This window comes from Loxodonta africana, chromosome 2, assembly GCF_030014295.1.
Source record: "Loxodonta africana isolate mLoxAfr1 chromosome 2, mLoxAfr1.hap2, whole genome shotgun sequence".
Taxonomy (NCBI): Eukaryota; Metazoa; Chordata; class Mammalia; order Proboscidea; family Elephantidae; genus Loxodonta; species Loxodonta africana.
In genome coordinates this window covers 177,920,914-177,940,779 of record NC_087343.1, presented here as the reverse complement: position 1 = coordinate 177,940,779, position 19,866 = coordinate 177,920,914, and the positions used below count along the sequence as shown (strand labels likewise).

Here is a 19,866-nt window from a genome sequence, read left to right as displayed (position 1 = left end):
TTGGCGGGCACCCGTGCTGAGACGCTTGTCACTCGCATCCCTCACGCCCCCGTGTGTCATCCTCCCCTCATCCAAACCCCATACTCCCCAGTAATAATTTTTCGATACAGATTCAAACAGAAACCTGGAGACAGAACTTTGCCTTCTGCTCCTCTCCCCTCTGCCCCCACCCCCACCCCCTTCCTGCTATAAATAACCTGGACTAGCGGGTCAGGCACGTCACAAGGCGAGACACCGGACCCCGAGGTTTTCTTCTCTGGGAATAAGGGGCAAAGGGTGAGGAGCAGGAGAAAGAGACCGCTCGTGAGTAGTGAAGAAAAGCTTACTCCTTGGCTCCTAAAAAAGACCAGGCATCCCTTCATTCTTTTCTCCCTCCTCCACCCCCATCCAGTTTCTTTCTCATCCTCCGCCCTCCCCCCGGCCCCAAATTCGTCGGGTTGCTCCGCACTCCTCCCCTTGGCTTCTGTCCTCCCTGTCGCTCCGACTTCTGCTCCCCTGCCCACACTATCCTCCCCCCTGCAACCTTCCCTCTTCCTGGGTCCCCGGTCTTGCTGCAGGCTGGGTTTGCTTTTCGCCAAGGAAATAAAGTTCAAACTCTTCTCCCCAGTCAGCCTGCTGAGACCAGAATTGATTGGACTTCCAGGCACCCGTGTTCCGATCACACCCCACTCCTGCTCTCCACTAAATTCTTAATCTGGTTTTGCATATTTAAGAGCACACACACACACACACTACAAACCCACAACCCGAGAGGTGCAAAACTGCTTCTTGCCACTACTGAAACTTTCCAGACGCTGTAGTCGTTTTTCGAAAGGACAACAACCAAGGTTTTACTCTGGGTCTTTCTGTGGGGCGATTTTTCTATATTACTCAAATGTGTATATACTATACATAGACGTGTTTTTTCTTTTTCCCTTTTAATTTTTTTCCCCCTCCAAGGAAATCTGCTCCGTCCCCAGCAGGCGCTGCTTGCCCCTTTGATGTTTTGGTACGCTGTGCGCATGCGCCTCACATTAGCATCACTGCACTGGGCAGAGTAAGTTGGATCTCCTCACTTCAGTGCCACCCTCAAGCCCATCAAACACTGAAGAGATGCGGAGAGTCCGGAAAAAGGGTTACTTTGGGATTTGGCCCTTCCCCTTAATAATCGCCGCTGTGTGTGCTCAGAGGTAAGTGTGCCTGGCGTTTCTCGTTTTTCTTTTTCACTTTTAAGGGCTCTGTCGCCTACCTCTGTAAGTAGAGATCTGTAGTGTGAATCAGATGCTAAAACGCTGTGCCAGCTGCCTTATTGATGCTTGTTTATTGTCATTTCTTTCTTTAGTGTCGATGACCCTAGTAATATGTCGCTGGTTAAAGAGACGGTGGATAAACTCCTGAAAGGCTATGACATTCGTCTGCGGCCAGATTTTGGAGGTAATCGGGTTGCCTTACAAATAAGAAACAGTCCAGCTATAGCGAAGCTTCTTTTGAGCTTTGTTTGCGCAGTCTTTTCCCTATCCGTCATGTTGGGTGCCTGTGGCGCACTGAATGGGTCTCTGCGTAGTCATATTGAGAACCCGATCCAAACTTAAGGCGGTTAGTTACTGTCCAGCACTTGGGTGATCTTTCAATGAGACTGCGGTCCTTCACCCTCTCTGTTATAAAACCTTTGCTTCCTTGAGTACAAACCCCTTACGTTTAGTTCATGGTGTGCCCAGAGAACCTGGCTTACTGAAAGCTGTCTTGAACATTTTTGTGGGCTAGGTGTGCAGGCAATTGGCTGAGAGGTGGCATTAACCCCCTGTGCCTGCCTACTTTGGAAAAGTTCTTCTGGACATGGTTTAAAGCGACTTGTATATGGATTTTATTCAGACCTCCTGGAAACCTCACAACACCTTAGAGGAGGGAAAAAAAAGAGGGGGTGGGGGAGGAAAAAGGGCCAGAAACCTTCCTCACTGTGGTCCTAGTTATGCCGATATACCAAAAAAAAGCTAAACCAACTGCCATGGAGTCGATTCCGACTCATAGCGACGCTATATGAAAGAGTAAAAAAGGACAGAGTAGAACTGCGCAATAGAGTTTCCAAGGAGCGCCTGGGGGATTCGAAACGCTGACCGCTTGGCTAGCAGCGGTAGCATTTAACAACTGCGCCACCAGGGCTCGTGGACTCAATACTGCGTCACAGTCTTAAGAAGCCTGAAGAGTTAAAACTTGGTCAGAGAATGGAGGGGAGGGGTGGGAAAAAAGAGAAGGGGGTTTCAGCGCAATATGTATGTAATTCCTTGGGGATAGGGCGATTCCCTTGCGCGGTGAATTCAGTGAATTCGCATGTTGCGACATATACGTATGCAGACAGAGCTGATCTCCGTGGCCCATCGGGACACGCGTGTGCATGTTCAACAGTACATTTCCCAGAGCAGTACCTGCCACCCTTTTTACAAAGGAGACCAAAATGAAGGGTTTGGGGCGTGGGCGAGAGTGGTCAGTGCGGAGGGGTTCTAAGCAGAGCCTCTCTAAGCAGAGCCGACAACCCTTGCTAAGAATGAATGAAATTCTGAGGAATCACGTAGCCGACCATCTTGGTTTGCAGGTCCGCCCGTGGCGGTGGGTATGAACATTGACATCGCCAGCATCGATATGGTTTCCGAAGTCAATATGGTGAGTCCAGAGGCTTGCATTTCTGCAGACTTTCATTTGGGGACAGGGAGGAGGAGAAAGCCAGTCGTTGGGGCTGAGTGTGCGTAAGTATGTGTAGGCTGGGGGCTAGGGCAAGGGGTTTGCCTTGGAACCCACTGTGTTTGAAGTTTGGGCGGGGTCTTTCTCATCGCCAGCAATTTTTCCAACATGGCTCAGCTTCTTGGGACTTGGCGTAGAGTGACTAAAACACATCACACATTCACGTGCGAAACGCAGCCACACACAAGAAACCCCCTGCAGAAGCCACATTTCCTAGGGCTCAGTGCGAAACCCGGCTTATTAGTGACTTCCTGGATTTGGAATGTGAAGGAGGGAGTGTTTTGAGTAGGCATTCAACAGAGAATATAACCTACAAACTAAACCATAACAGAGAGGCTGAATAGATGCCCCAGGGACACTGATGTCACCTGTTGCTTTTGGAGATCGCCTGTTTACCGGAATTGGCAACCCTTCCCACCCCCACCCCCGTTGCCTTCCACTTCCTTTAACGTTTACACCGAAATAAACGGAATAAAATTTGGCCACCCTGTTTTCAAAAGGCAGGCTCAGACCCATCTGTCATTTCTGGGTACTTTTGCAACGTTATTCACAAGTATCCTAAGCAAATCCTATTTATGTACAACAGCACTCCTTAGTGGCTACCTCCAGGGCCTTGGGGCAAGTGCGAAGAGAAAAACCCTCGGTGTTCCAGAACAGGAAACGCTTGTGGGGGGTTTGCTTCGTGCAGGAGCTCCCCCTGCTGCCCATGTTGGAGCACTGCAGACATGTAAGACAAAGGACACGTGCCCCAGATACTCCCCCTTGGGAGATCTCTCTGGGGACTTTCTTCTTTGCATCTTTTGAAGTTCCTCCCTTTAGAAAAGATCTTCTAAAAAGGCCACATTTGAATGCAAGACATCAGTATTACTTTCATTCCTGAGATCACATTTCAAAGGGTTGTGTTACAACTATTTAACAAGTATTGTCCATGAGCTTTTATGCACAACACTTGTATGTCATCCATCAAGATTTCAAAAGTAGGACAGTTATTAAATTAACTCAAGAGAGACAAAGGACTGCTAGATATTGCACATGCTGTCAACATTTCACAAATTTCCATATTCCCAAAATATGAACAAACAGGAAGCTCAAGTAAGCAGAATTGTCCATATACACTGCCCAAAGGTAAGTGATGACCCTGAGGTTCCACAGGAATATGAAATATCTTCTGATTACTGGAGGGAATATGCAACTATTTCGGTAACATTTTAATGGTATGTATCTGCTTATACTCTAATTACTGGGAAATTTGCTATCATTTAGGGTATAAACACCGACTAAAGACACTGATGGATGGTTCAGAACCAAAGATTTCACTCTTGTTATGAAAAGCCTCTTGGCAGAGTGTGTCTCTTTTTTTGGGAAACTAATACATACAGACATTCAAAAATTCACTTTCGTGGGACTTTAGAGGTCTTTCATCTACTTATATTTTGAGTTTTACCATAAAAAATAAAAATTTACTGGACAGTGGGTAGGAGAGAGATGCTGAAGAAGAGTGAGCTAATTATAACAGGTGGACACTTGAGACTGTGTTGGCATCTCCTGTCTGGAGGGGGGATGGGAGGATAGAAGGAGTTGGAGGCTGGCAAAATTGTCACGAAAGGAGAGACTGGAAGGGCTGACTCATTAGGGGGAGAGCAAGTGGGAGTAAGGAGTAAGATGTATATAAACTTATATGTGACAGACTGACTTGATTTGTAAACGTTCACTTGAAGCTCAATAAAATAAAATTAAAAAAAGAACATTCAAAAAAAATAAATAAATAAAATAAAAAATAAATAAAAATTGTCCTAATGTGAATGCCTCCGAAGGCCCAGGTACTTGAAGCTAAACTGCGTTGCTAAAAAGAAAGAGACATAGAAGTCATGTGTGTCCTACATGTGATTGAATCAGAATTCTCACTTTTGTGTTTTAATTTATTCTTACTCTTTCCCCCTCCCGAGTTTTATTTTTCTACCTCCCTCTTTAGAAAATCACAAAAATGAAATTTTGTGAAATAATTAAGAAGCAAAATGAGAATTCAAAGAGACACCATTGAGATGATTCAAGGCTGCTGCCATAAATTAGTTGAAAACTTAACCTGTATTATCCACTGAAATTATTTAGAGCAGTAGACTTTTTGTTCTTAAGTTTTGCCAGTTTTTACCTGTGTACTGCATTTTGGAAGGTATCTGAGGTGGACATAATGCCAAGGCCTGCTGGACAAAATATAGACCCAGCTAAGGTGAGGTGTCCTGTTTTAAAGCTATTTACTGTTGCAAAAAAATCATGGGATGTCGAAAGTGCAAAAATAAACGTCAGGTTGTAAATGGGACAGTGTTGCAGCATTAATGATTAGAACAAAGTGTCAAAAGTCCCATGCCAGATTCCTTTCTTATCCTAATGCTAACACACGTGGACTTGCCCCAACACATTTTGACTTGTTGAAAAGCATTTTTTCAGGTAGCAATCTTAATAATTAACCCTTCAAAGAAAATGTTTGTTATGTATGTTGTTCTGTTTTTTTTTTTTTTTTTTTTTAATAAGACGGTTATTTGATTTGAAGCAACAGTAGGAAATTTCATCATTGGTGTCTAAATAAAATAAGAAGATGGCTGTGCCATATTCCCCCCTGTATGTAGTTCTAACAGAAGTAGGATATTTTGATTAGATTCAGTTCTGAGCGAATGTTTGCTTTATAATTTAAGTGAAACCTCAAAACTGATTAACACACAAGTGTCTACCTCATTATCCTTTGTGAATAGCAACCTCTGTCCTCTTATACCAAATCTTCCTTGGCAGAATGGTAGACATCAGACTGTTTAAGGTGACACTGACACATTTGTACTGAAGGGATAAAGGCCCATATCAATGTGGTGATCCTGGTAAATTGCAATGATGGTGAGGCCCTGAATTGAGTCAGAAATTCATGCTAGTTCTGCTTCTGCTGCTTATTCATCCTGAAGAAATTCACAGCCAGACTGGGCCCAATTTCCTCTCATGGTGACCCTATGCACAATGGACCAAAATGCTGCCTGTTCCTATGCCATCCCCATGGCATCAGTTGTGGATGAACCATTGTGAGCCATAGGGTTTCATTGGCTGGTCTTTGGAAGTAGATTGCCAGGCCTTTCTTTCTAGCTCATCTTAGTTTGGAAGCTCTGCTGAAATCTGTTCAGCATCATAGCAGCACACAAGCCTCCACTGATGGAAGGGTGGTGGCTGTGTAGTAGTCCCATTCTACCTATCTCAGGTGACTGCCAGAAGCCATAAGATATATGTACAAATATTAATGTTCTGTGAGCATAACTCAGTGTGGAAGACGGAACACCAGACTACTACACAATATACCCACTGTCCACTCCAGCTCATGCCCTAAGTGTGCTTGCATAGGTGATTTACCTTATAGGTCTCAGTTTCCTTATGTTTGAAATCAGAGGGGATGTGTCAGGGTGCCTTCCAACTCACAAGTTACATGTGTCCCTAGTTTTGCTTGTTGTAGTAGCTCTGTTGGCTATAAAGAAGTTCCAGGGACACATGAAAATGGATCATAAGCATGAGGAAAATTCAGAATTTTAAAATGGAGTGCAGTTGTGGGTTCTTACTCAGGAAGGTGGTGACAGTACCTGGGGCCATGTGACCCAGATGACTGTTAGCCCAATGGAAAATCATTGGAAGATTATGATCTTAACTAGAATACTCCTGAGCCGAAAGCTTGGCTTTGAGATGAAATATTTTTAGATGTCTTGGTTAAATTGGCAAGAATCTCTTTGTTAAGATTCGTTGATGAAAAGTGCATTTTAAGATCCAAATTTGGATCTGAGGATTATAGACTGAAATAGCTTTCTCTTCATTTAAAGCAGATTCTTCTCCATCTTGAAACAACATATTTGCCAACCAAAAAGTGAAGCAATATTTCACTTTTGAGGAAAGAGTTCTAGTAAACACATATACAAATTCTCTTTTTATGGAATGGCAAAGGGAGAAAAGTACTGCTTTTTTTTTTTTTTTTCTTTTTTAACAGATGTTTTCTTGCATCACCAGCTGCAAACTTTAAAATTCAACTCAACAAATACTTGCCCACTGCTACAATTCAGTCATTTGTTAGGCATTAGGGACACAGTGATGAACGTGAAAGATCTGTCCTCTGGCTTCATGAAACTTGATATCTACGTGTTCACTATTCTCAAATTCTGCCTGGCTTCTGCTATACTCATGTTTAGCTTAAATTTGTCTTTTCCCTCAAACTTTTTCTGAACAACCAAGCAAGTGCTTAGTGGCTTCTCTCTCCCGTGCGTTCTTTGTCACTTACTGATTTCACTTGTTTGATTTTTACCTTAATACCTGTGTGTTCTCTGTGACATAGGAAATACTTCAATTGAACTTGTTGTTAGCTGCCTTTAAGTCAGATTCCCGACTGATGGCAACCTCATCTACAGCAGGATTGAACCCTCACGATCCAGAGAGTTTTCACTGGCAGATTTGTGGTGGTAGATTGTCAGGCCTTTCTTTACTTAGTATTTGGTATTGATTTCAAGTTGCTCTGTATGTTACAAATACACACACACACAGAATATTTCTCCATCATGTTTATAAATTGCATGTAGTTAAGATTATAGTATCTCCCCACATGTGGTTTCTATATTCAGTGGCTGGCTGGATGTTTGATTCATGGTGGATGCCACAAATTTTATGTGAAGAATACATTTTCATAGCAGTCACTTATTATTATTTACTACACACTGTACTATGTGTGTGGAGAAAAAGGACATAGAATTATAGTCCTCAACTTCAAGGCATTCACTTTTTAAGTCAACAAATGTAAAAAGTCACAATATAGCGTCATTAGTGCTTTGAAAGGGGAAATGTATGGGGCATAGTGGGAATATAAAATACTTATGTATTACATCAAAATTAGCCATGGGAAGAAGGGGGATAGAGGCCTGTGAATAGATGTTTCAAACAGGAAGAATGGCATATAGGAGGGTAAGACACAGGGAAGAAAAAAAAAATGGTGTTAAGGATGTACAAGTAGCTTAAAATAGCTGGAGTTGGAGATAGGGACAAGGATCTCCTTGATAAGAGTTGGTATTAAAATCACAGGCAGTGACTAAATTATGAAGATGGTTTTGCATCACGGTGAAGAGTTTTAGTTTTGTTCTAAAGGCTGTAGGGGACCCATGAAGTATGTTAATAGGCGGATAGTGTTCACATTTCAGGAAGATACTTCTAAAGTGTGGAGGATGTAGTGAAGTGGAGCAAAACCTGAGTTTCAGAGATGAGATGAAAACCCACTGCAAAAATCCAGACAACTGATAACTAAGACAGAGATATAAAGGAGAAGGTAGAAGTCCATAAGAAGAATTGAAAGGACTTGGTGACTTCTAAATTTCTGATGGTGCTGTTTATTGATGGGAGAACACAGGAAGGCAGTAGAGGGGAAGAGGCATGTGGGCAGAAAGTGAGTTGAGTTTTGAACATGTTAACTTTTCTGTACAGATGGAATCTCTGAGTGGAGATAACCAGTAGGTGACTGGGGGCGGGGGTGTGGAGGGAGATAAAAGAGAGCTTCTGTGAATTGTCCAAGGTCACACAGGTAGCAAATGACTGACTTCACGTTTCTGAGTTTTAACCAACTGGTAATGGCATACTTTTGAATGTAACAAAGCCTCATTTAAATTATTTATTTATTTATTTTTTAATTCTATTCCTTGAGGACCCTATTTTATTACTGTTTTTTTTTTTTTTTGTCGTTGTTATGGGTTTTTTGTTTGTTTCGTAACTGTAGCTGGATCAGATAAACTAGTCTCTCATGAGATGTTACTATTAAGACTCACACTGTCCACCTTTAAAATAAATCTCGGTATCTGGGAGGCGGGGCCAAGATGGCTGACTAGGTAGAAGCTACCTGGGATCCTTCTTGCAACAAAGACTCAGAAAAACAAGTGAATCGATCACATACATGACAATCTATGAACCCTGACCATCAAACACAGATCTAAAGAGTTGACCTGAGTGACAGAGGCTCAGAACAAACAACCACGGGGAAGCAACGACTGCTTTCGGAGCCTGGAGCCAGCGTCCCAGTCAGGAAACCTTGGCGCCGGGCTTTGGACCGGGCGTAGGGGAACTGAGCACGGCATCTTGAGACAGCGCAAACACGGGACGCAGCCCTAACCCTCAGAAGTGACCTCGGGGGAAGCCCAGCCAGTGCACGCAGGCAGCACAGCAATGCAGCTGACAGGAGAAGTCACCGGGAGGCAGCGACTGGTTTTGGAGCCTGGACTGCTCATCGAACCCCGTATAAGATTGATCCAAAAAGAAAATCACCAAGACATATTATCATCAAACTTGCCAAAGCCAAAGATAAAGACAAAATTTTAAAAGCAGCCAGGGATAAAAGAAAGGTCTCCTACGAAGGAGAATCAATAAGTTCAGACTACTCAGCAGAAATAATGCAGTCAAGAAGGCAACAGGATGGCATATATAGAGCACTGAAGGAGAAAAACTGCCAGCCAAGGATCGTATGTCCAGCAACACTCTCTCTCAAATATGAAGGTGAAATTAAAACACTTAGAGATAAACACAAGCTTAGGGAATTTGCAAAAACCAAACCAAAGCTACAAGAAATACTAAAGGTAATTGTTTGGTCAGAAAATCAATAATATCAGATACCAGCACAACACAAGGTCACAGGACAGAACATCCTGATATCAACTCAAATAGGGAAATCACAAAAACAAATTAAGATTAATTTTAAAAAGAAAAAAAAAATGCTTAAAACAGGGAATCATTGAAGTCAATATGTAAAAGATCACAATAATCAAAAAGAGGGACTAAATACAGGAGGCATACAACTTCCATATGGAGAGGGAAACAAGGCAGTATAGGACAACACAATTAGGTTTTAACTTAGAAAAATAGGGGTAAATATTAAGGTAACCACAAAGAGGTATGACAACTCCATAACTCAAAATAAAAACCAAGAAAAACGTAACGACTCAGCAAACATAACTTCAACTACTATGAAATGTAGGAACACACAATTTACAAAGAAAAACGTCTCAGCACAAAACAGTAAGTGGAAAAATGAAATTGTCAACAACACACACACAAAGGCATCAAAATGACAGCACTAAACACATATTTAACTATAATTACGCTGAATGTAAATGGACTAAATGTACCAATAAAGAGACAGAGAGTCTCAGACTGGATAAAGAAACACGATCCGTCTATATTCTGCCTACAAGAGACACACCTTAGACTTAGAGACACAAACAAACTAAAACTCAAAGGGTGAAAAAAAATATATCAAGCAAACAGCAATCAAAAAAGAACAGGAGTAGCAATATTAATTTCTGACAAAATAGACTTTAAAGTTAAATCCACCACAAAGGTTAAAGAAGGACACTACATAATGATTAAAGGGACAATAGACCAGTAAGATATAACCATATTAAATATTTATGCACCCAGTGACAGGGCTGCAAGATACATAAAACAAACTTTATCAGAACTGAGGAGTGAGATAGACACCTCCACAATTATAGTAGGAGACTTCAACACACCACTTTTGGAGGAGGACAGGACTTCCAGTAAGAAGCTCAATAGAGACACGGAAGACCTAATTGCTACAATCAACCAACTTGACCTCGTAGACTTATACAGAACACTCCACCCAACAGCTGCAAAGTATACTTTTTTTCTAGCGTACATGGAACATTGTCTAGAATAGATCGCATATTAGGTCATAAAACAAACCTTTGCAGAATCCAAAACATCGAAATATTACAAAGCGTCTTCTCAGATCACAAGGCCATAAAAGTAAAAATCAATAACAGAAAAATTAGGGAAAAGAAATCAAGTACTTGGAAACTGAACAATACCCTGCTCAAAAAAGACTGGGTTATAGAAGACATTAAGGAGGGAATAATGAAGTTCATAGAATGGAACGAGAATGAAAACACTTCCTATCAAAACCTCTGGGACACAGCAAAAGCAGTGCTCAGAGGTCAATTTATATCGATAAATGCACACATACAAAAAGAAGAAAGAGCCAAAATCAGAGAACTGTCCCTACAACTTGAACAAATAGAAAGCGAGCAACAAAAGAATCCATCAGGCACCAGAAGAAAACAAATAATAAAAATTAGAGCTGAACTAAGTGAATTAGAGAACAGAAAAACAATTGAAAGAATTAACAAAGCCAAAAGCTGGTTCTTTGAAAAAATTAACAAAATTGATAAACCATTGGCCAGACTGACTAAAGAAATACAGGAAAGGAAACAAATAACCCGAATAAGAAACGAGATGGGCCACATCACAACAGACCCAACTGAAATTAAAAGAATCATATCAGATTATTATGAAAAATTGTACTCTAACAAATTTGCAAACCTAGAAGAAATGGATGAATTCCTGGAAAAACACTAGCTACCTAAACTAACACAATCAGAAGGAGAACAACTAAATAGACCCATAACAAAAAAAGAGATTGAAAAGGTAATCAAAAAACTCCCAAGAAAAAAAAGCCCTGGCCCAGACGGCTTCACTGCAGAGTTCTTGCAAACTTTCAGAGAACAGTTAACACCACTACTACTAAAGGTATTTCAAAGCATAGAAAATGATGGAATACTACCTAACTCATTCTATGAAGCCACCATATCCCTGATACCAAAACCAGGTAAAGACAAAACGAAAAAAGAAAATTACAGACCTATATCCCTCATGAACATAGATACAAAAATCCTCAACAAAATTCTAGCCAATAGAATTCAACAACATATAAAAAAAATAATCCACCACGACCAAGTGGGATTTATACCAGGTATGTAAGGTTGGTTTAATATTAGAAAAACCATTAATGTAATCCACCATATAAATAAAGGACAAAAACCACATGATCTTATCAATTGATGCAGAAAAGGCATTTGACAAAGTCCAACACCCATTCATGATAAAAACTTTCAGCCAAATAGGAATTGAAGGAAAATTCCTCAACATAATAAAGGGCATCTATACTTTTTTTTTTTTTTTTTTATACAAAGCTAACAGCCAACATCACCCTAAATGGAGAGAGCCTGAAAGCATTTCCCTTGAGAACAGGAACCAGACAAGGATGCCCTTTATCACCGCTCTTATTCAACATTGTGCTAGAGGTCCTAGCCAGAGCAATTAGGCTAGACAAAGAAATAAAGTGCATCCGGATTGGCGAGGAAGAAGTAAAATTATCTCTATTTGCAGATGACATGATCTTATACACAGAAAACCCTAAGGAATCCTCCAGAAAACTACTGAAACTAATAGAAGAGTTCATCAGAGTCTCAGGTTCCAATATAAACATACAAAAAGCACTTGGATTCCTCTACATCAACAAAAAGAACATCGAAGAGGAAATCACCAAATTAATACCATTCAGAGTACCCCCAAGAAGATAAACTACTTAGGAATAAATCTTACCAAAGATGTAAAAGACCTATACAGAGAAAACTACAAAGTACTAGTACAAGAAACTAAAAGGGACCTACATAAGTGGAAAAACATACCTTGCTCATGGATAGGAAGACTTAACATAGTAAAAATGTCTATTCTACCAAAAGCCATCTATACATACAATGCACTTCCGATCCAAATTCCAATGACATTTTTTAATGTGATGGAGAAACAAATCACCAACTTCATATGGAAGGGAAAGAAGCCCCAGATAAGTAAAGCATAACCGAAAAAGAAGAAGAAAGTGGGAAGCTTCACTCTACCTAATTTTAGAACCTATTATACAGCCACAGTACTCAAAACAGCCTGGTACTGGTACAATAACAGGCACATAGACCAATGGAACAGAATTGAGAACCCAGATATAAATCCATCCACATATGAGCAGCTGATACTTGACAAAGGCCCAGTGTCAGTTAATTGAGGAAAAGATAGCCTTTTTAACAAATGGTGCTGCCATAACTGGATATCCATTTGCAAAAAAATGAAACAGGACCCATACCTCACACCATGCACAAAAACTAACTCCAAGAGGATCAAAGACCTAAACTTAAGGACTAAAACGATAAAGATCATGGAAGAAAAAATAGGGACAACGTTAGCAGCCCTAATACAAGGCATAAACAGAATACAAAACATTACCAAAAATGACAAAGAGAAATCAGATACCTGGGGAAAAAAAAAAAAAAAAACTGGGAGCTCCTAAAAATCAAACACCTATGCTCACCTAAAGACTTCAGCAAAAGAGTAAAAAGACCACCAACAGATTGGGAAAAAAAAATTCAGCTATGACATCTCCGACCAGCGCCTGATGTCTAAAATCTGTATGATTCTGTTAAAACTCAACAACAACCAATCAAAAAGTGGGCAAAGGATATGAACACGCACTTCACTAAAGAAGATATTCAGGCAGCTAACAGATATATGAGAAAATGCTCTCGATCATTAGCCATTAGAGAAATGCAAATTAAAACTACGATCAGATTCCATCTCACTCCAACAAGGCTGGCATTAATCCAAAAAACACAAAATAATAAATGTTGAAGAGGCTGCGGAGAGACTGAAACTCTTATACGCTGCTGGTGCGAACGTAAAATGGTACAACCACTTTGGAAATCTATATGGTGTTTTCTTAAAAAGTTAGAAATAGAATTACCATACAACCCAGAAATTCCACTCCTCGGAATATATCCTAGAGAGATAAGAGCCTTTACACGAACAGATATATGCAGACCATGTTTATTGCAGCTCTGTTTACAGTAGCAAAAAGCTGGAAGCAACCAAGGTGTTCATCAACGGATGAATGGTTAAATAAATTGTGGTATATTCACACAATGGAATACTACACATCGATAAAGAACAGTGACGAATCTGTGAAACATTTCATAACATGGAGGCACCTGGAAGGCATTATGCTGAGTGAAATTAGTCAGATGCAAAAGGACAAATATTGTATAAGACCACTATTATAAGATCTTGAGGAATAGTATAAACTGAGAAGAACACATACTTTTGTGGTTACGAGGGGGGGAGGGAGGGAGGGTGGGAGAGGGTCATTTACTGATTAGTTAGTAGGTAAGAACTACTTTAGGTGAAGGGAAGGACGATACTCAATACAGGGAAGGTCAGCTCAACTGGACTGGACCAAAAGCAAAGAAGTTTCCGGGATAAAATGAATGCTCCGAAGGTCAGCAGAGCATGGGCGGGGGTTTGGGGACTATGGCTTAAAGAGACTTCTAAGTCAATTGGCAAAATAAATTCTATTATGAAGACATTCTGCATCCCACTTTGAAGTGTGGCTTCTGGGGTCTTAAATGCTAACAAGCAGCCATCTAAGATGCATCAATCGGTCTCAACCCACCTGGGTCAAAGGAGAATGAAGAACACCAAGGTCACACGATAACTATGAACCCGAGGCAGAAAGGGCCACATGAACCAAAGACTTACATCATCCTGAGACCAGAAGAATCCAATGGTGCCCGGCCACAACTGATGACTGCCCTGACAGGGAGCACAACAGAGAACCCCTGAGGGAGCAGGAGAACAGTGGGATGCAGACCCCAAATTCCCAGAAAAAAACCAGACTTAATGGTCTGACTGAGACTAGAAGAATCCCGGCGGTCATAGTCTCCAAACCTTCTGTTGGCACAGGACAGAAACCATTCCCGAAGACAACTCATCAGACGTGGAAGGGACTGGACAATGGGTTGGAGAAAGATGGTGATGAAGAGTGAGCTACTTGTGTCAGGTGGACACTTGAGACTGCATTGGCGTCTCCTGTCTGGAGGGGAGATAGGAGGGTAGAGAGGGTTAGAAACTGGCAAAACCTTCATGAAAGGAGAGACTGGAAGGAGGGAGCGGGCTGACTCATTAGGGGGAGAGTAGATGGGAGTATGGACTAAGATGTATATAAGCTTGTATGTGACAGACTGACTTGATTTGTAAACTTTCACTTAAAGCACAATAAAAATTATTAAAAAAAAGGAATAGGAAAGGAAAGGGTTATAGCCTTTGAAGTGGTCCAATCCCAAGATTTATATGTAGCTTCCATTCGTGCTTTTTATTTGCAAAAATATATATTTTGTTAAGGAGGGATGGAATGGGTTTATTTTTTATATATATGGGAAAATGTGGGGAATGTGTTTAGTCTATCGGCACTTGCTGGTGTTCCTTTTGTTAATATCCTTTTGGCATTTCAATTGCCAACACTCATTTTCCTTGCTCTGTAATTTGGCACCTTACTGCCCACTTACCTGCCAAGAGGTCTCAACTTAGAAGTAATTGTTTGGCCAATTGAAGATTAAATAAATTCTCTTCTAATACAATGGCAACAATTAAATCAATGATGTTTTTAAGGTACATCTACATGCATCTTAGAAAAGTGATACTTGAGTGTATCATAGAGGAAAATCAGAGGTTTTGAGAGGCACAACTGTGTGGACAGTGTCTGTCTATATCCTCAGTGCCTAGAAGAGTGCCTGATAATTGGTACATGTCAACAACTATGGGCTGAATACATTTGTTGGAGAAGTAGTTAAAGGACTGTCTCATATTAAATTACCAGAAAGTATTTATTGGCCACTAACTTTGCAACTAGAGTCCCTGTGTGGTGCACTTGGCTGCAAACCAAAAGGATGAAAGTTCAAATCCACCAGAGATACTTCAGAAGAAAGGCCTGGTGATCTACTTCTGAAAAAATCAGCTATTGAAAAGTTTTGGAACATTATTCTACTTTGACACACATGAGGTTGCCATGAGTCGGAGTCAACTCGATGGCAGCCTCGAACCTCGTAACCAGCACTATACTAACTAGGCTGTATTGTAGAAGGATGTGAAATGGTTCTTACATGGAAATGAAGGTTCTGTCTATGGTCTAGAATTAATCTTGATTGCCTGAGGAGAGAGGTGAAGGATTAATGGAGAGAAGAGTGTTTCAGACAGTGAGACAGGAGAGTGTTGTATCCCTCAGGTGGAAGAATCAAAACAAAAGGTTGAGAACCTCATTTTCACAGTGATTTTCAAACTCTACTGGCAATAGAATCATCTGAGCCTAGTTGAAATTTGATTTTTTTTCAGCGCCCATGCCCAAAAAGTTTCATTCAGTAGGTTTGGGGCCGAGTTCCAGAATCTGCATCTCTATGAGCTTTCTACATGACTCGGACACAGAGCCTGACTGAGGGCCACTGCTTGAGGAACACTAGTTTTATAGTGAAATTAGAAGCTACTGTTATCGCTAATAAAGGAATGTGACAACAACTAACCTGTGGTGATGACAGGGGTTTTTGCAACAATAAGAACCCAAGTGGTTAGAGTGGATAAGATTTTAAGAAGAAGACTTTGTAAGAGAGCTAGAGCTGAGCAGCAAGATCAGTAGAATTTGGACTGATGGGGAGTGCAGTGGGATGTGGAAAGCATGATGAAAACCAATATGTTAGCAATAATAATAGATAAAAATTTAGAGTGCGTGTGGCTATCTTACTTAATGCTCACAAAAATACTATGAGCTAGGTCCTAGTACTATCATTCCCTTATTCTTGTGAACTCAAAGAAGCTATGTAATTTATGAGATTATCCAGCTAAGAAGTGGATAAGAATGGTAATGTGCATTTGTAAGGTGAAGCTTAATTATATAGGACCTTGAGCTATGAGTCGGAATCAACTTGACAGCAACAGGCTTGAGTAATAGGGACATTAAAAGTTCTTGAATCGATGCTCAGACATGATAAGAGAGCCATAGAATCTTTACAAAGAATTAAGTAGAAGAGAGGGAACACTTACTATGGGTAAATAAGAGAAAGTTCAAAAACATTTTCCAACTCTGATTTTTTTTTTAAATAATATTTTATTGTGTTTTAGGTGAAAGTTTACACAGCAAATTAGATTCTCCATTTGAAATTTTTTTTTAAAGTTGTTCTGTGACATTGGTTACAATTTTCATAATGTGTCAGCATTCTCATTATTTCTATTTGTTCTGGTTTCCATCATCTAACTTCCCTTGCACTCCTTACCTTCTCATGTTTGCATTTGGGTAAATGATGACTGTTTGGTCTCATATAGTTGATTGCTTAAGGTAGAACATTACTCACAGGTGATGTTGTCTATTTCTAAACCAATCTATTATTTGGCTGAAAGGTGACCCCCAGAAATAGTTTCAGTTCCAAGTTCAAAGAGTATCTTAGGGAGATAGTCTTGGGGCTTCCTCTAGTCTCTATTGGTCCAGTAGGCCTGGCCTTTCTTAGGAATTTGAACTTCGTTCTACGTTTTTCCCCTCTTCTATCTAGGACCTTCAGTTGTGTCCCTGGTCAGAATGGTCTGTAGTGCTAGTTGGGCACCATCTAGTTCTTCTGGTTTCAGGTTAGAAGTAGCCATCATTCAGGTACTAGCTCTGATTTTTATTTATAAAAAGTGATATTTAGAGCCTTCACACTAATTTTATGGACACAGATGGTGAAAATACTCCAAATATATATATTTAGATAGGTTGAATAAAGTTTTTGAAATGGGGGAGGGATATCTCGCATAGTGTTTGGCACTGTGAATAAGTGAATAAATAACTGTATCAGTTATTTAGCTTTAAGATCTGATACATAATAGGAAATATTGATATTCTAGTACATTATTTATGATAGTATGATTTGGCTATTCTTTCTTTAGAAAGATAGCTATTTGATTAGTTAGTAGTAGTATTATTGCACATTTACAAGTAGGGAAAATGCTATTGAAATAGCTTCCTGCAATTTATTGCCACCTAACTATAATGCTTCAGGCATATGCTTAAACTGAAAATCTGAGTTATTGAGCATCTTGAGGTTGTTCCTCTAAAGATAGATATTTTAGTGTCCAAATGATGAAAGAATGTCAAATCAGAATTTCAAAAGAAAAAAAGAAAGTTGGCCTAAAGACTTACATGACTATTTTAATTAAATGGATATTCTCTAAAAGTCTAAAATTTTCACAGTTATTTTATTTTACTTTTTAATTTAGTGGTGATGGATGCACCTTATTTTGATCAAAGCAGTCTGCATAGATAGGAATTTTTGACTATAATTATTGGTGTCTTGGACCTTAAGCCATTGCCATTGAGTCAATTCTGACTCATAGTGACCCTATATATAATAACTTTAAATCATAAAAAAAAAACCATTATGTAATGCAAGTTTCATGGAAATGTGCCCTGTATAATAATTGCATATGATGTTTCTCTTACAGTGGAATGTAAGAACAGCAGTTTCATAAATAGGACCCCCACATTTTTATAACTTGTCTATGTGTGTGTTTATATATACATGCACATAGATGAGTTATATATATGTATATGCATATTATTAGTATATATACATAGATACACATCTATAAACATAAATATGAATGTTTGTATACTTAGAGTGTGTTATATATGAGTTTGTGATTTTTGAACCAAAATTTTAAAAATAAGTCATAATTTTAACCACATACACATTCATCTTTGTCTATTTTCCAAATAATAGCAAAATATTACTGAACTCTTACTATGTGGTAGATACCACATGTCAAGATGCTTTAGCTTTAGTTCACTTAAACATCACATCAACTTAGTAAGTTAAGAACTCTTACCATGTTTATTTTGTAGATGATCAAAATAAGACTTGGAGTAATGAGTTTGTCTAAGGTCACCCAGTGGTAAGCAGCCAAGCCAAGAATTGATCCTCAGTCTACCTGACTTGACTAATACTTATATTTATTTATGTATGTACTAATATTAATGTACATGATAAAATACACCCAAAATAGAGATTTAAAGACTTGATTAAAATACAAGAATGTTATGTTTTCATCTTATAGCTTACCTTCACACTGGTTTAGAGTTTTTTGTTTCCCATGAAAAGAAGAATATAATGTAGAATAATGAAAAAATAAAGACTTGTTCTGAATACTCTTCTGCTAATGGGAAATATTGGATAGTAGGGCTTGTACTATGCCTAACTCAAAGGTGATTGCTGTTATCTATGAATATGGTCACATTTACCCCTTCCTTTAATTTCTAAGGAATCAGCATAGAGAGACAAGTATTTTAGAGTGTACTGTTCATCCTTCCCAGGAGGGAGTGTTTGTTTTAAAATAACTTTTGAATCGACCTGGCATAATGATTAAGCACCCAGCTGCTAACCAAAAGGTGATCCCACCAGCTGCTCCATGGGAGCAAGAAGTGGCAGTCGGGTTCCGTAAAGATTACAGCCTTGGAAACCCTATGGGATAGCTTTACCCGGTCCTATAGGGTTGCTATGAGTCAGAATCAACTTGATGACAGTGGGTTTTGGTTTGTTTTGCTTATATAATTGGACAATTGCCTTTAAACAAATATACAAAGATTGTCTTTATAAAGTGATTTTGTGAGGGTGTTGTCTTTCCATCAGTTCTAGCTTTTTCAACAAATATTTTTTTTAACACTAATCTTAAATGATTTATGGGCTATTTTAAAGGATATCATAAAATTAGAAGCAAAGTTATTAAAAAGTTTTGAATATAAATGAGTAGTTGCCAATTACTAGGCTGTAAAGTTTAATCACCATTCTGTACACTTGTTGTTGAACAAAATGAGAAAAGTAGTTGAAGACACCATGCTCCAGAAATGAAATATGTGTACCTTTCTCTTTGTTTTCATTGAGATACAGACCAAGAAACTTTGATTTTGTAAATCCACATATCTGTTTCTTTTGCCAAACGAATATTTGAGTTAATAGAAGATCTCTCAAAGTGTTTTCTGATCGGCTGTGTTAGCCAGTCCTGCTTTAAGCACTGTTAAACCAGCACTCTTTTTTGACACTGGTGGGGCTGATCTGCTAGGCTGTGTAAATTTGCATCCAGCTTATGTGTTGGAAGAATGCTCATAAGTGTTTACTTGAATCTCATTGGTATGCCTGTGTGGAAACCATTTTTCTAACAGAATTCACTAGAGAATGGTGCCTTTGTTATTTTAACAGTCATAAGATTTTAAGTACTTGCCAAATTTACAGATGAAAAATCTGTAGAATTATAGACCACAAGAAAAACATAGGGGTTCTTTAATTATTTCATATTTTTAGATGTGTTATTTTAGACTTCAGGTCTTGGATGTGAAGTTCTTTTCTGTAAGAAACCTGAGTAAAATTGGCCATATTGCTTTTTAACACTACAAAGTAATATTTTCTGGTACAT

The 19,866-nt window shown here is 39.3% G+C and overlaps 1 protein-coding gene across 2 annotated transcripts in view; it reads left to right on the top strand.

Moving 5' to 3' along the window:
- The first annotated feature begins 843 nt into the window (after positions 1-843).
- The window catches only part of GABRB2 (gamma-aminobutyric acid type A receptor subunit beta2), a 297,656-nt gene continuing 278,633 nt past the window's right edge, over positions 844-19,866 (top strand). The window contains exons 1-3 of one of the 2 annotated variants that reach the window (XM_064279025.1): positions 844-1,169; positions 1,322-1,413; positions 2,570-2,637. In XM_064279025.1, the coding sequence (XP_064135095.1) occupies positions 1,093-1,169; positions 1,322-1,413; positions 2,570-2,637 (237 nt within the window). In that variant the 5' untranslated portion in view covers positions 844-1,092. The remainder of the gene's footprint in view (positions 1,170-1,321; positions 1,414-2,569; positions 2,638-19,866) is intronic. The other variant, XM_003404636.4, reaches the window with a different exon arrangement.